The sequence below is a fragment of the Ambystoma mexicanum genome, chromosome 3p, assembly GCF_040938575.1.
Source record: "Ambystoma mexicanum isolate Mex_15411 chromosome 3p, UKY_AmexF1_1, whole genome shotgun sequence".
Lineage (NCBI taxonomy): Eukaryota > Metazoa > Chordata > Amphibia > Caudata > Ambystomatidae > Ambystoma > Ambystoma mexicanum.
This window is the reverse complement of record NC_090925.1, coordinates 551156541-551173378: the sequence shown is the minus strand read 5'-3', so window position 1 is coordinate 551173378 and position 16838 is coordinate 551156541. Positions and strand designations below refer to the sequence as shown.

The 16838-nt window shown below is 42.9% G+C and overlaps 1 protein-coding gene across 1 annotated transcript in view; it reads left to right on the top strand.

The window, feature by feature from the left end:
* Window positions 1–16838, top strand: part of ARFGEF2 (ARF guanine nucleotide exchange factor 2) — a 2106550-nt gene that overhangs the window by 189833 nt on the left and 1899879 nt on the right. The window contains exon 3 of the mRNA XM_069651280.1: window positions 7900–8023. Within this exon, the coding sequence (XP_069507381.1) occupies window positions 7900–8023 (124 nt within the window). The remainder of the gene's footprint in view (window positions 1–7899; window positions 8024–16838) is intronic.

The following is a 16838-nucleotide window of genomic DNA, read 5'->3' as shown; positions in this document are numbered from 1 at the left end:
CGAAGGGCATTGAGTGTTCACAGGTGTACAAGCAGTACAAATATCCACACTCCTGAGTCCTGGTGATCAGGTAGCGATCAGAGGCACTTACTGGCCAGGGCCGCGGCCAGGTGTTGGTAAAATTTGCAGAGGTACCAGCGCTTCAGAGCGTTCTGTCTGCTGAGGCGGGAAGCTTGCACCTAAAAATGAGATCTGGCACACTGAGGCATGCTCTTACGGTCTCAAGGAGGTCACTGCACTCTCGGTAGTGGGTGGAAGCCCATACTGATGTTGCAGAGACCCCTCCTATAAGGGTGCTAAACCGGGAACCTTGTGGTCTTGGATGATGATCACCAAACTAAGTTAATACTCTAGCTGGGATTGAAAGCATCACGACAACAGGAGACTGCAGCCCTTGTGCTTTTGAACCTGTTGCGGGGAGCAAGAGTACCCAGAGGAACAGAGCCATTGTGATAACATCTAGGAAATAGTAGGAAAGAGTGCCTTAAAAGGTGGGTGAGGGACCTTCAAATTGGTCATTTAACCTTCCTATTGAAGGAGGGGTATTGTTTGGGCAGTCCAAATGCCATCTGGAAAAAGGCCCACACAGCCCAAGCACAATTTTAGAAGAACTAAGGGAATGGCGAAAACCAAGTAAGGAATGGGAGATGGAGAAACCTAAAAAGAGTTAAGAATGCTATCCCAGCGGATCAAGGTGTGATTGAGTGTTTTTCCCCAAAATCAGCCCTCTGAAATAAATTCTACTACTATTGAGGAAATAATTGCAGCGGGTTCATGTGATAACAGCCCATTGAGCTCGTCGAACTTTGAAGACATTGACAATAACTAATTGCTGGAATTGTTTGAATATCCATAGAAGTATGACCCCCTCCAACTGGCAGTAACGGAATCCAAGTAGACAGGCAGATGACCACACCCTTTGGGACACCCACCCCTGTGGAGGGAATGGGTAGACTGTCAGTTTCAGCAAATTTGGCCATGGCCTCTATGGATACGCTGAAATGGATTGCTTGGGCAGTCGAGATTGCAGAGATCCAGTCATCAGTAGCATCCTTGCAATTTGCCCATAAGATTCGATTACAGATGTCTGGGTGGATACTGGCCAATACTAATGCATTAGCATTTGATAACAGGAGGGAGAAAGCCTGTGAAGAAGTGGAATCCAGCCTCTCAGAAGCTATACATATTGCTGAAGAGATCGAAGAGCAACATAATCAGGAGGCTGATCCAAACCAGGAGAGCACCAAACCATTCTTCTCACGTAAGCAGCGAAAAATGGTTAGAAGGGCCGAAAAGAGCAAAAGATCCAGTGCTATGGACTCACCGAGGGCTGATGCGGGACCTGTGGGGCTGCCGTCTAAGAAAGCCAAGAAAAGAGCAGCAAGAGCCAAGAAAAAGAAGCAACTGGAGTGGGCCGCTTGACTAGCTGGTTGATACCTGACCAAGCGAATGTGTACGAGCTGGAAGATGATGTAGACATACTAGAGGAGGATAATGTGAGTGAAGATGACGTGATAATCGAGGATAAGTCTCCCAGTCTACCATCAGAGCAGATAGAACCTGCAACCATAGCAATGTTATTGGCTGAAGTCAAAGGAGTGACTGCAGGAAATCATATTGGTTTGATCAAGAATTTATACCAAAGTGGGGAGCAGAAATGGCTATCGCGCTTAGAATTCCTAACCAGATTGAATTCTGTACCACAATTGCGGGTCCTTAAATCTGATGATTTTCAATTTGTGGAACCTCTGAAAGGCCCAAATCTCAGTCTCAGCGCTTCACTGTAAGTTTCTGTCCACAGCACTATTGATAAGAAATTACAAAGATGAATTGAAAGCAGCGGATGTGGAGGTAGATGCTGATCTGAATGAAATCGATCTAAGCTGTTTGGTCAGAGAGGTAGACATTCCAATGGAAGACAGGCTGTCCAAGATTAGCAAAAGGGAAGAAGGTGGAAGTATCGGATGTTCAACAAGTTCTAAAATGGTTGTCGGACTTGTTACCTGAGGTACTTTCAAAACAATGAGATCTCACCATTTTGACATGGAACTGCCGTGGCTTTGCACATCTTCTATCATCTGAGGGCTCAATTAAATTGCTTGACAAGCATAGTTGCATTTGCCTGCAAGAGACATGGGCAATGGACCCTTTGATATTAGATGGTTATGTGACTTATCAATCTGAAGCCAAGAAAGGCGAAAAAGGCAGGCCATATGGAGGCCTGATCACGGGGGTGGCTAATACACTAGGTTCAAGGCAGATTAGCTCTCCACTAGCAAGCAACATGATTGCAGTAGAAATGAACTATGGCAATAAGGGAGCAAAGGAAAATGTTCTACTGGTGAGCCTATATAACCCCCCCTCCCCCGGAGCGGTACTAAGAACAACTGCAGGAGGCTCTCCATGACCTATTGGTGACCTGGTTAATAAAATCTGGGAATACAGGGATAATAGTGGTTGGTGATTTCAACTGGCATCTGACCGGGAGAGGGGGAAGTCGCAGAACCCTAGGCTAAGAGAAGGGATCTAGGCAACACACTAAAAAGGACCCTGAAGGCCGAGGGTGGGAATATCTGTTTGAGTCCTGGGACTTAGAAATGCTAAATCGCAGAACCGCCAGTGATTATCCAGGTCATCATACATGGTTGAATGGAATCTCCTGCAGCACTTTGGACTACATATTCGCCTGCCCCAGGATGCAATTAAAGGTCAAATGTGTATCATGCCCAAGGAGTGGAGTGATCATGCAGCTTTAGTATCCAAGCTCACCATTTCCAGCAGGGATTTCCCTGTGAGTAATATGGGTAATGTAAATGTTAATAAAGCAGGCACAAGGAGTTGGTCGGACAAAAACGTAACACATGCCATGGAAGCAATTACGGATAGATCTCATCAGCTTCCAAATTTTAGGGAGATGACGGTTAATTCCATAGAAGATTGGATCTATACTTTTGCTGGCAAGAATGCTGCGGTTCCTATGGGGGTTATGATAAGTACTGTGGACAAAAACCTCCCTATGACAAGATGATCCGAGATGCTAAGAGACCTTAGAGCAGAGCTTCGCTATACCAAGAAACAGGCTGTTCCTCTGGAGATATATTATGCTAACGTGAGGTTTATCAAAAATAGATATAGAGCAATCATCAAAGCTAAAAGAAAGGCGGATAAGAATCTGTCCTGACAAAGATAGTTGAAGGCTATCTTGAAGGAAAGACCCGCAATATCTGGTCACTTCTGGGTGAAGCACGAGGTGTAGTGAAAGGTCCATTAGCTAACCCTTTTGAGGCTGCGTTATGGACAACCTTTATTGAAAATCGGTATGCCCAGGTAGATGAGAGGAATCAAGATCACTGGGCAGTCCCCCATCAGTTTCACCCATCAATACATCATATGAAGCTGTGGTGAATAAGATTAAAGAGCTAAAATCTTCCAGAGCGCCAGGACCGAATGGACTGGCTAACATTGTCATGAAATCCCAATCTGAGTTCTGGGCCACCTTACTGGTTATCTCATTTGATAAGATCTTATAAGAAGGGAAAATACCCCGAACATGGCAAACGGCGGCCCTTATCCCCGTCTTTAAAAAGGGAAATCGCTTAGATCCAAGTAATTATAGGCTGCTCTCAATGTTCGACTCCACGGGGAAGATATTTGCCTCAGTGTTGTTAAAAGAACTACAGCTTTAGGTGGAGCAATCAGACATCCTATGCAAATTCCAAAGTGGGTTTAGACAGGGATATTCTACCCTCCATAATATTATGGTAATGAACCTACTACGCTCCAGAGCAAGGAAAGTGGGGGGGTAACCTCCCTTGTACGCCCTATACATAGATTTCACGGCAGCATTTGATTCTATCCCTAGAGGTCATCTGTGGCGGAAATTAAAACTTATGGACTGTCCTGTGGGTCTGTTCTACTACCTCGGACTGTTAAATCGAGATAATTCAGTAAAATTAGATCAGAAAGGTCATACTACAGGAAATGTTTTCCAAAATAGGGGGGGTAAAGCAAGGATGTGTCACAGCGCCTTTAATATATAACCTATATGTCCATGACATCCCTGCAGCCATAATTGCTGGGATAAACTGTCCCCCTAAAATAGGTGAGACCCTTTGCCCTGTATTAGCCTATGCGGACGACCTGGTAATTTTCGATCATACCATTAGTGGGATCCGAATGTCGGCCTCAGCCCTCGGGGGAAAATGGCCTCAGGATTAACCTGGAAAAGACGAAGGTCATGAGGTATACCAAGAGGAATACTTCTCAAGTGCAGCCTAGGGTAAGCATAGTAAACATTGCTTATACTCCACAATATCGATACCTGGGTATAGATTTTGAACTCACTGGTGATTATGTAACATGCAAACAAACACGTGCTATAAGAGCAGCACAATTGACTGCCTTGTTCTGTATATTTACCCTCAAGCAGGGAGGTTTTACTCTATGGGGCACGCATCAATTGTAAATGCACGTTCTGTCCCCGCTGTTAACATATGGTCTTGAAGCTCTCTTCGATATATACCTGAAATGGTTAGAGGTAATTGAAGGGAAATTCTGGCGATGCATCCTCGGTTTACCCCCTGCTATACCAATGTCGATAATAAGGTTGGAACTTGGACTGATTTCCCTAAAAGTTATAGTACTGAAGAAGTGTGCTGCATTATAATTGAAAATTATCAGTAGCACAAAGAATGGACTATTAATAGCAGTCCATCAGGAAATGTCCAGGGAAAATTCACTGTGTACAGCTAAGAGGCAGATGATTAAACTATTTGCCGAAATAGGTTGGCAATTGAGGGCAGGGAGTGATTCAAATGAGGCACAGAGGGCACTGGGAAAACGTATAGATCTCTGGGACTGGTTGGAGAATGATGATCATCTCCGGGAGTTAAAAAGCTATCAGTTTGTGCAGCATAGACTGTATAACTTCAAGAAGCTCCAGAGATATTTTGAATCTGTGCCCAGCGGTAAGACTCAGACGATTTATATTACTCAGATTAGAGCAACTACCTTCATTAATGATCACTGGAAGAAGGGATAAGATTGCAATGGAACTACGATTATGCCATTTGTGCAAAGAGCAAGATCAGTTGGAGACGGCTAAACATCTGCTGACAGAATGTCATGAAATGACAAGTGTAATTAACCTTCTCTTGGGCAAGCATGCTCATAGTCACAAATATATTAAGGAGGATCTATTCTGGCTTCACTGCGTCAATTCTAACAGCATGTCCCTGCTGACTGCATTATATAACATCTGGCTGAAGGTTGAAATCAGCCTGGGTATAACAATATAAGAAGCTGATAAAGAGAATGTGTTCAACCCGATCTGTTAGAAAACAACAAGTAATTATCACATTTGACCTGGGAAGGTTGCCACATAATGTAAAAGATGTGCCACTGAAAGTTGCTAATGGTCCCCTGACCAAAGGATTAGGAGTGCAGCCTGAGTCGTATGTCCTATATTGACGAAGCAGGGTTTTAATTCCAATGTCTGTTCTTTGTAGGCTTTATAGCTCTGATTTAGAGTAATGAAATGTTTAATGTAAGTTGGAAGTATTATTGTATGTCTATGAAATTGTTTTTTTATTGTATATTCTGATTTAATTATCTATAATACGTTTTTCTATGCTATTTTTATAAATGTTTGTGTAAAGTTTCAATGTAAACTAAATCACAATAAATACAATTATTATTATTAACTACCTTCTCGTTTGTGTCCTCTTAGCCTAGGCTGAGGACCAAGACCCTTCCCTTATTCAGATGGTCCTCCTGTACTACTGCGGCATACAGGTTGGTCGACCTAATAGAAATGAGATGGCATAGCCGTCGTTCACAGGACGTCTATTACTGTGACTACTTTTTCCTTCCACATGCACCTATCCCACGCCGCGCACAATAGAATCTGCCTTTTGGTGCCCCCAAACTGGAATGCAAAAAAAAATTCTTAAATGTGATCTGCATTCACTAAGCCATTTTCTGTGCATCTGACCCTCTAAATTATCCAATTTAAAACCCACTTGTCTTCTGCAGACGTATCCAGACCCTCCGACACAATCCTCTGCCGTCGCAGCTGAATTTCCAGGATTATTTGCATCATGTACCCGACCGTGTAATTTTTTTTTCACTTGTATTCTTTCAACCTCTCTCATCCCATCCATGATCTCCAACACATAGAGACAGCCTCATTGAGCAGAACAAGTCTGACATGCAACGACGAAGGATTTATTAATTAATTGTGTTGTTGCAACGAAACGTCCACATTAAAATAACTTTAAAGTGTCCAACTGGAGGAAAGGAGGAGTGTCGCAAAGTTATTGATTCCCTTACCAACCACCTGCTGCCTTCTTCTGTCCAAATGATTAAATGTAGCAAATTGAATCAACAAGATGATTGACAGCATTATAAAGAAAATAGCCTGCGTAGTGGGAAAAAAGTGAATTATTAAAGGAAATATCTATGGGTTTGCCATTCTGACTTAGATTAATACTTACTGCTCTCTGTCGGGTTCATTTTAATTTGGGTGGTGACTGACGCAACTTAAAATCACGCTAAAATGAGCTCTCCTCTGCTTTTTTAAGTCCGTGCGATTTTGCATTCATTTTCTGAACGATTTGCGTCTGTTATGAAGCACGTTGTTTGTTGGAGAAACTCACTTATGTTTGAATTGATGATGAAAGATATGAATTACAGGGTAGTGATGGTAACAGAACTTGCGAGCCTTTATCAATCACTTTTTATGCCACCATTGCAGTATTAGGCCAGACTTCATTATTGCCTAAGTAGAACAGTGCAATTCTGTCAGTTCCACTGTTGACAGTGTATTGGTAGGGAGGCAAAGCAGGTTAGTGTAACCCATGTGCCCCAACATTTGCATGCGTTTCATCATAAACGTTTATTTCGGATTACAGAAAATCCATCAAACATTACAGATGAAACCAGCACATCGGAATCAAACCATCGCATTTAAAAACTCATACACAAAATTATCTAAAAAGATACGGTTAACTAATCTCATTCCCACAGTATGGTAAAATGCAGAACAATAGGGCATCTATTTCATGCAGACTACAGTACTACACAGCCAATAGTTTAGATCTCTGATACCGTGGACCTCTTAGATAACTGGCAAAGGCAACCCCCGAACTGTGGAGGGATTACAAAAGCATGAAGGCCTGCCTCCACTGTCTAAAACGAGACTTTTTCTGGAGATTATTATAATTGGGACAGAACAGTACAAAGAGTGGCAGGGTTTCCAGCTGGCCACACATACAACTACCATCACCATTTGTTGTACCAGACCATCTAAAAGTTAGTGCTTTGAGATGTAGAGTGTTTAGCCTAGCCCTATATTTTGAACAGAGACAATATACCTAGGTATCTCCTTTACGGACCGGTTTCGGACCGGTTTGGAACATACATCCTAACGGAGTTTTAGCAGATGTTTCCAACTTCCCTAATATTTTAGTGGAGCAACCAAAACTTCTGTGAGGCGTTGTAAAATAATGTTTACAATATGTAGTTTTTTCAAATCCTTCGCCCAGACCCATAATTAATTATTTCTTTGTGTCTCCCTTTTTTTAGTCAAATATTTTTCTTTTGTAGGTCTAATGTTCTGATACCATTAAAGCCTTCTAGTTAGGGCTTCAACAGCTGTTATAGGCTCCTTTCAGTGGCTCAGACCTTTAAATCGTGGGTAGCTTGTGAAGAGGCGGTTATAGCCGTCCACAATGGGCTGTAATGCTTTAGTAGTTGGGGGAATGACCGGGGGAAGTAGGAACACTAGATACCCAAGTTTAGAGGTGGACATCTTTTGTTCTTTAACTGCATTTGTTTCGATCTATAGTTTAATGCTTTTCCTGTGGCATGATGAATAAATGATTTCCCTTTTTTAAATAGACCAAGCACTGCAACACCACCAAAAGCAAACTTCATAGAAGCCGATCAGTATTTCATCCCATTTGAGCTTGCCTGCCAATCCAAATCCCCACGCATCGTTAGTACCTCTCTGGACTGCTTGCAGGTAATGCAGATAATTTGTTACAAACTTCTAGATGTTGACCTGTTAAATGATGCATTGTTTTGAGGCCTGTTAACGAATGACATTTCCAATATTTCACTGTATATGAACAATACTAAACCATGACTCATATTAAAGAAATATGCAGCCCTTGCATAACCCACCTCTAGATTTCTTGCAGACTAGGTGGATTGCCGGTAAGTATACCTGAGACATTGTTCTATTGCCATTGTTTGAAAATGTAATTGTAAAGTTTGCACAGTTATAGTGTTGCACGTTAATCTCTAGCAACATCAAATTCACCTGGAAACCACTCCCTCTGGTCATTTCTTAGTAGAATTATATGAAGGAGATAAAAAATAGGCTTCAATCCTTATTTCGGGAATATGTATGTATGCTCCATCTAGTGCTACTAGAGTGGTGCAATATTTTAGAGTTGGGGAAACTGCACGTCAAATGCACGCACAACTGGGTTTATTAAAAATACAGGGGGTGGGCAGATTTCCTTTAGAGTGGAGAAATCTGTATTTTTATGGTGTGGTCCACCTCTTGAATAGGTTTTGAAACTTCCTAGTCACTGTTTTCAAGGTCTGAAACAATGAACTCATCCTTTTAGGAGTGTATTTCCACCTGTTCATGCACACTCCAGAAGAGTGCTGTAAGTCTGAGGAACAGGACCATGTCTATGAAGAACCATCAGCCACTGATTAACCATGGTCTGATCCAACACAATTCCTAAATGGATTTCTGTAAGACTAATGCAATTGTGTGTTTGTCGTTGCATTTATTTGAAGAACAGCAATGTCCATGTCGAACAGAAATTACTTAAAATAACACATTTTACAGATGGCAGAGTAATTCCACGATGGCTGCCTGTACAATAGCACAAAGATTAGAGCAGGTGGTGAGCCAGTTTGAGGGTGTGTTTAAAAATAAATTAAAAAAAGTGGGGAACATACCTGGGAGAAAACAAATTATATATAAGAAAACTGTTGATGTGCATAGATATCATTACCCTAAGGGAGCAAGTGCTTCAAACGTAAGAGTACTATTTCAATATACAAAATTACAGTTAGAGGTACTGGGGATTGCAAAGGATTCGGGATCGGGATTTCAGGTAGGGGAGGCTGGGGAGAGGGCAGGGGGGAGCTCTCTTTTTAGAAAGTGTCCTGTTGTAGAAAATGTTTTTTGCTCCATGTTAATTTTGTTATTTTGTGAATAGAAAAGTTTAAGCAGAGCTTTGAAGAGATCCACAGTTGAGCTGGCTTTGATTGTTATGGGCAGTGGGTTCCAGTGGAGCAGGGTGAGTAGGGAGAAATGGGGAAACAAGAGGGACAGCGAGGGTATGGAACGGTGAAGCTGAGTGCATAGGAGGACAAGAGGGAAGGAGATGGTGAGCAACCGATTTGTAATCAGACATGTACTGAGGAGCAAGTCCATTGATGGCTTTGTGTAGACTAGGAGAAGGAACTTGAAAAGTGATCTGGTAAAACTGCAGAATCGCTGTCAGGCCTATTTGCTATGACTCAACTTGTTAAATGTATTATACGCACTTACTCTTTCTGTGCAGACTAATATCGTCTCAGAATTTCAAAGACTGAGCGACCGTTCCCACCCTCCATGAGCGCTTTGAAACACTTGCCTGTGTATAGGCGCTATATAAATAAACAGTACCATATCATACCATGATAAAGAGCATTGAATAGGGTAAAGAGTCATTGAATAGGGTAGTTGTGGAGTAGAAGTTGGAGGACACCGATGTGAAGTTAACAATAAAGTGATCACAGAGCATAGGATTCAATGGAGTGGTCAGAGGATGTGAGTGAATTAGAGAGGGAGACCATGTCAACAGTTCCCAACAGAGTGGATAGGCTGGTTGTGGAGGGAGTTGGAGTTCAAGGCAGGTGAGTGCAGAGGGCCTGGGGAGGATAAAGTCCCCCAGCATGACAACAGATGTCGTTGGGAAGTGACTCAAAGAGAAGGTTCAGATCGGGAAATGAGTAGAGGACCTGGGTCAATAGAGAGGCAGAACAGTGAGAGAAGTAGGAGTGAGAAGTTGATAAGTGGCATATTCAAAAGAGGAAGAGGTGATGTCGGACTTGGATAGAGGGGCAGTGTTGAGGGCCTTATTGATAAGTAACTCCACACTGCAGCCTTTCCCAGCAGGTCGGGGAGAATGGGAGAATGTAGCAGTCGGGATGGAGAGCTGCTGGTGTGGCGGAGTCATGAGGGGTGATACAATTTTCTGTGGTGGCAAGAAGTGAAAGTTGAGTGTGATGAGAATAGAAGTGGTCAATGATGTAGGAAGACTTGTTGTAGAGGGATTGTGCATTCCAGATGCCAAGTGAAAGAGTGATAGAAGGTGGGGGAGAGGAATAGGTGTTGTGCATTAGGCAATGATGGCTAGGCGATATAGGTTAGAAGAAATTGGCAAGTGAAGACAATGAAGAAAGGGTGCAGCCCAAGAGAGAGAGAGGTAGGTGGGGTGAACCGGAAGGATGTATGATTGGCTTAGAAGAAGGTGTACATTTTGAGTTGGGTTAGATTGGGGTTATAGGTAACCGAAGGATATCTAGTAGGCGCAAATCATCAATTTTCATTAGTCCTGTGAGTTCACAGAAGCTCTGCGGTTAAAGGATAGTCAGTTGGTGGAAGGATCCTTCTGTGTGAAAGGAGTAGTTCGGTAAAGGGTGAGCCCAGTGAAGTCCTGGCTTCAGCAGGGGTTCTGCCTTTCCGGCCGACATGCCCAAATAGGAGGCTGCCCTTTGCTGCAGACTCTTCAGATGGCTTCCCCATTTTAAGGCAGAGTCATGGGTGTTGTAGACCCGGTCTGGAAAAGCATGATGTGGCCCTGAAGAGTAAAAATACTTTACTGAAAATGAACTTCCAGACAGTTGCATGTTCTTCTGGAAGCCAGGCACAGTGCTCCAAATCGCTTCCACACTTGCAAGTGGAGTCCTGGGTGTTGTGTTTTTTCTTTCTAGGTGATTTGGGGTATAATGAAAACAAAATGGTTAAAACTGACTCTTGTCGTTTTTAACCCAGCTTCGTTACCGAAACCATCTGGATTTTTAGAATCGAAATCAAATAGCTTGAATGTAATCTGCCGACCAAACTCCATCAGGCAAAAGGCCAAGTTGAAGCAAAGGCCCACCTCTGAAGAAATGGTAATCTAGAATAGTGGCAGCAAATTTGTGGAATTTCTGGAGATGTTTTCTGTTGAGGTCTTCCAGAGCTCACAACTAACTTAGAGAGACCAGAGGTAATATTTTCAACGACCACTTGTGAACAGTCCTCTACCAAAACTTGTGTTTAACAATACACTATGTTCACAGGGTCACTTGCTTCCCCAAATCCATTCATGGTTATTCCTTTTTATATATATTATTAGTAGTTATTAAATTCTCGTATACTACACCGATTTGTATCAAAAATAGTTATTTTCTAATAGCATATCATCAATAACATTTTTTACCTTTTCACATCTACAATTGTAAGAAATTTTTGCAAGCTTTATCAAGCAATTTATAAACAACAAACATTTTTTCAATAAATCTCAATTTAGCTAGGCACATTCAATATCCTGTAGTACTCCATTATTTAAACAATTTTAAAAAGATGGTAATTTCATTAGGATCTGTTGTTTGCTCTCCTCTTTCATAGAGAAGTACATCCCAGTCCATAAAACTTTCACTTTGTATTCATATCACCCATGCTTACTTTCATACTGCATTCATACCAAACCCGACATGTTTCATTCCTTTCACACTTTCACACTATTAACAAGGAAATTCTTCAGAGGTAAAATTCTACCACATTCCATTGACATGTACAATTATGTTTGTCTTCTTTTTGGTATTTTCTATGGGATTGACTGTCAATGAGGTCCCATTACTCTTTTCTTGAGGTCCAACCATCAGACGGATAGCTGTGGGAAGCAAGTGTGGGATAGTCGAATATTAATGCTCAAACATATCCTGGTTGACATTATTATGTACAACCTGCTGCATCTAGTAGCAGCAGGAAGGAGTAATTGTTTCTACTAACTCTTTCTCCACATCTGTTCTGACATAATCTGTCTATCTTGCTAAGTGCAGGTTTCACATGAGTGGTTAATTATTGGTAAATCTTATATCGTCCTTCATAAAATCAATCATATGGCACTCACTATACTTATAGCTTGCTCCATACAGGTTTCTCATTAATAATTCATTCTTGGTAGATCTTATATTGTCCTTCATAAATACAGATAAACTGTTATGACACTTACTATACATATATCATGCATTGTTAGATGTCTAAAACTTGTCTTAATGCATTACCTTTATTTCACTCATTTTTTATTTCTTTTCGTCTTAGTGTAGCCCCTCTACTTCTGTGTCCACTTTGCCAGATTTTTCTGATGTCTCGAAGGGGATGTTCACCAGCTTGTCATCTAAGGGACCAATTAGGTCTGCCCTTACTAAGGAAAAATTGGTTATTAGCCGTCTGATATTTACCCATTTTTATCTTTGGTTACTATCACCATGGATCGAGCCATTACAACACTTATCATACTGACCTAGTGATTTTGTATATTCGGTCACTGGTCTTGGTAATGATTGGCGGCTCCCGCAGTGCGTATTTTTGCTTGCTGGACCGGGTCAAGTGTTTTAACAGTACTTATGATGGAGGCCATCCACATATATTTTTCTAAAACAGAAAAACACAGCGGGCACAGCACTTTAATCTTTTAAGCATTCGAGTCATTTAGTGAAATTCTACTTGCTCTATTGATTGACCCACTCTTACCGTTGCATTTTCATTTTAATCCTGCTCTTTCCAGAGCTCGAAATTTGGATCCTCTTTAAAACGTCCACTGTTTGCCCCGCCGGTAGCGTCTCTTTCTATCTTCGTTTTTCACCTGCTTTCTTTTGTGTTGTCCATCGTCACTTTTTATTGCATCTGACCTGCCATGTGACCTTCTTGTCACGTAATTCTAAGACGCAACTCCGGTTACTCGCTTTTTTATTTATTCCTGATTTGTCATATCCTGCCTTCGGCCCCCTGTTGGCCAACTCGATGACTCCGCCACTCGACCAGACCCACGCGACGCGACCCCGCGAACCGACCGCGCGAACAAACACCCGCGTCTGCTGGGGTCTCCTTCCAGTGTATATCTAAGGAAGCGCCAATTCAAACTATCGAAAGCCTGCCTCGCATTTAGGGCCACTATGTAGAATTTCAGTCCCGTTCTAGACTTGGGGACTAGAACATCAATGGCGTGCCTTATATTGTCCTGTGCATGCAAACCAACAATGAACCCAGACTGGTCCCCATACATTATTGTCGGCAAAACTTTCACCAATCTCCTAGCCAACACCTTAGCATATATTTTAGCATCGCCATTGAGCAAGGAGATGGGTCGGTAGCTTGAACAATCAGTCAGGTCTTTCCCTGGCTTTAGGATCAAGGAATTGGTGGATAATCCCATGTCTTCTGTGGCTACCCCAGTTTCTTTGATTCTGTTAAAAAGCTGAGTCACCAGTTGTATTAACTGGCGTCTGAAGACTTTATAATATCGGTTTCCAAAACCATCCGGCCCTGACAATTTATTGGTTGGCAGGAAGCCTGTTGCATCACCAACCTCCTCCTCTGTGATGGGCCCATCCATGTTCACCCTATCTTCCTGAGAAATCTGTGGTAACACTATCCCCTCTATATATGCCCTTTGGGAAGTTTGATCTATTTCTTCTTTTCCCAATAAATTCCTAGGATATAATTCCATTACCGCTAACTTGTCTGCCTCGGTTCGGCGCAGCACGCCTGCCTCATTCATTAACTGCACAATATAGTTGTGTTTTTTGCTGCCGTAGTTTAGCTGCTAGGAAGCGGTTGGCTTTGCCCCCTTTACATAATGGGTCTGCCTAATACGCAACAATGTCTGAGCCGAACGATCGGCCACATGTGCCTCCTACTTGGGCTCCTATTTTTTTGTAGGGCCCGCAATGTTTTAAGTGATTGTCTCGCCTAGTGCTCGGTTTCTCCTTTCTCCTCCGTTCCCAATTCTATACGTTGGAGTTCTCTCTCCCTATAGTAGGCTGCCGTTTGCGATATAAATTCCCCCTAATTACTGCTTTGCCCGCGTCCCATACTACTTTCTGGTCCACCTCCCCTGTGTCATTGTCTTTAAAGTAGTCTGTCATTACTTTCGCCATATGGGATCTTAAAGCCCTATCTTTAAGGATCAGTTAATTCAGCCTTCATTGTCTACAGCACCCTCCCTGGGGTATAGGCATGTCAATCTGAAGAAGCACTGGGGCGTGATACGAAAGATACTGCACCCCAATCTCTATTGCCGTAACTAGGTTGATGAGATCAGGACCAAATCTATTCTCGAATAACTCCTGTGTGCCGCAGAGATGTGTATAGTCCGTTTCTGATTCATGAAAAAACCGCCAGGCTTCTATCAAGTTCAGATCCCTAATGAATTTCCCCTGGGCCTGCCGGAACCTATTATGTGTGGGTGCTAATGTTTTATCTAATTTGAGGACCTAAACACAGTTGAAGTCAAGATCAGTTCCTGGCCACGCTACTCCAGAAAATAAGGTGCTGGTGAGAAGGGCAAGTGGTGGTGGGTGGCCACCCGATGCCGCCTCCTACACAGGGGGAGAGTCAGTTATGTAATTTCTGTTGTTCGAGTACCCCTCCCTTTAGGATAAGGAAGCACCTGTCCCCATCCTTCTGTCTAAGCAGTACGTTGCGGATGTTTCAGTCTTTTTCCCAGTGACATCTCTCCAGTTGGCCAGGCTCACTCTGTTCCATCAGGTCTGTCATTTTCTCCTCCTTTGTTATATGGTATGACTTATTTTCTAATTCCAATCTTAGGCCACATGGGGAAAGTCCATCTGTAGCAAATCTTTTTTTTTAAGCCAAGTTGTCACTATCCTCCAACGTTTACGCCTCATCAAAGTCACCTGCACCACATCCTGGAACAGTATTTTGAGTGTCACGAAATGTTACTGATTCTTGCCTTCATGTCACTCTTATGATCTTTTGATTTGTCTGAAAATGTGTATTCTCACTAGTACATCCGGTGTCAGATTCTTTTTCTGCTGGTAGGAGGTGTACGCTCTGTGGGTTCAATCTATCACAATGTCTTCACCCGCAGGGTCGTCCAATAACTGTTAAAATATGGCCAGCACATAGTCATTCAAGCCCGCATCAGAAATTGATCCAGGTATTACCTGCAGCCTAATATTTCTCCTGGACCTGTTTGTAGTATCATTCTGTTTATTCGCAACCCACTCCATCTGCTGTTGGAGAGAATCCTTCTGTTTTGACAATTCATCCTGCTCATAATCCTTTTCACTTCACATAGGGTCGTCTCAGTTTCGTCAACCCTCTTTTCTATCGCTAGCATCTGTTTATTCAGGTTCATAATAGATTTGGTGAAGTTGATCACGCAATCTTTTATCTTTTTTAATTTACGCTAACATTTCTTGAAGGTCTGACCTTCTTGTAGGAGGGTCCTCAACCTCCAATTGAGAATTAGTGGTCCCAGGGGAGTAGATTTGCACTGATGTTTGGTGCTGATGCTTCGCAGCTTCTTGACCCTGCATCATTGCTTTCAAGTCCCCCGAGCTGGGGCCATCTTTACCTTTTTCCATGGTTTCGTCCTCAGTGGAAGGTCCAAACTAAAGTTGCTTCACACCTACAGTCTTCCTTGTTAATTCAATACACCCTCCCCTCCGAGAGGCAAGTGTTGTCTGTTAGGGAGAATTCTCTCTTTAGGATGAATTTCCTAACCTAGTGAGTCCCCCAGCAGCTTTGCTGGATTTCTGGAGTTTGTTTTTTTTCTCCTGCCAAGAGTGAGACTCTTTTTCTCCCACTCTTGGACATGATTTATGGTGTTCCTTTGACTGTTGTGTTTTATGGGCCATGGGGTTCTTTACTCCATAGGGTCTCATGTGTTTTTACTATGTGTGTTACACAGCACCCTCCGTGCAGTAACACAGAGGTGTCATAGTGACACCCCACCATAGACTCCATACCCTGGGACTGACTACTGTCTACCAGGGCATGTAAAGTCATCATTGGCTTTACTAGTCCCAAATTATTAACAGAAACCAGTACAAACCATCATATTGTGGACGTACTGGTCGGGGCAATTCGATTGTCCCAGGTTCTGTTAGTCGAGGGGGCACGTCTCCGTCCCCCCTGATCGAGTTTTGGCTGGTGGCCGTGGATACTACTTTGTATATTCGACCGCGAATATATCCCTATGGGATTTTCCCATTGCTCGAGGCTACCAACTTTAATTATTTAATTCTCATGGCTTCAAACATGCCGCCGGTTTATTTATTTAATATTAATTCGCCGGTTGCAATTCTATGCCAAGACTCGATTCTAAAATGGCGTTTGTGTTCTCTTCTGTGACTCCAACCCAAGTCGAGCCCTTTGTTCCACTTTTTGGCTGGCATCTCCACAGAAGCCTCCAAAAGTGGTGCCACTCTGTCTGGGTACCACAGGGGGCGTGGGAGGGGGTTTAGGCACCCTGGACTGAGTTACCTTGGTAACTCAAGTCGCACTCTTGTGTGATTGGCCCAAGTGATGAGCCGGCCGGCTCTCCACTTAGCATGTTTGATTGACAGCTAGGCTGAGTGAATGGGGGTGTGCTGCATAAAAGCAGGGCTTTGGGGACTGGAACTTCAGAAGTCGCCACAGGACCTGACAATCCGATGAGGGAGAAGCTGAACCGACCTACCACGACGACACCACCGGTGGAGCCCTGCGGAACCGACTCACCACTTCCCGACGACAGAGAAGATCTCCCGGC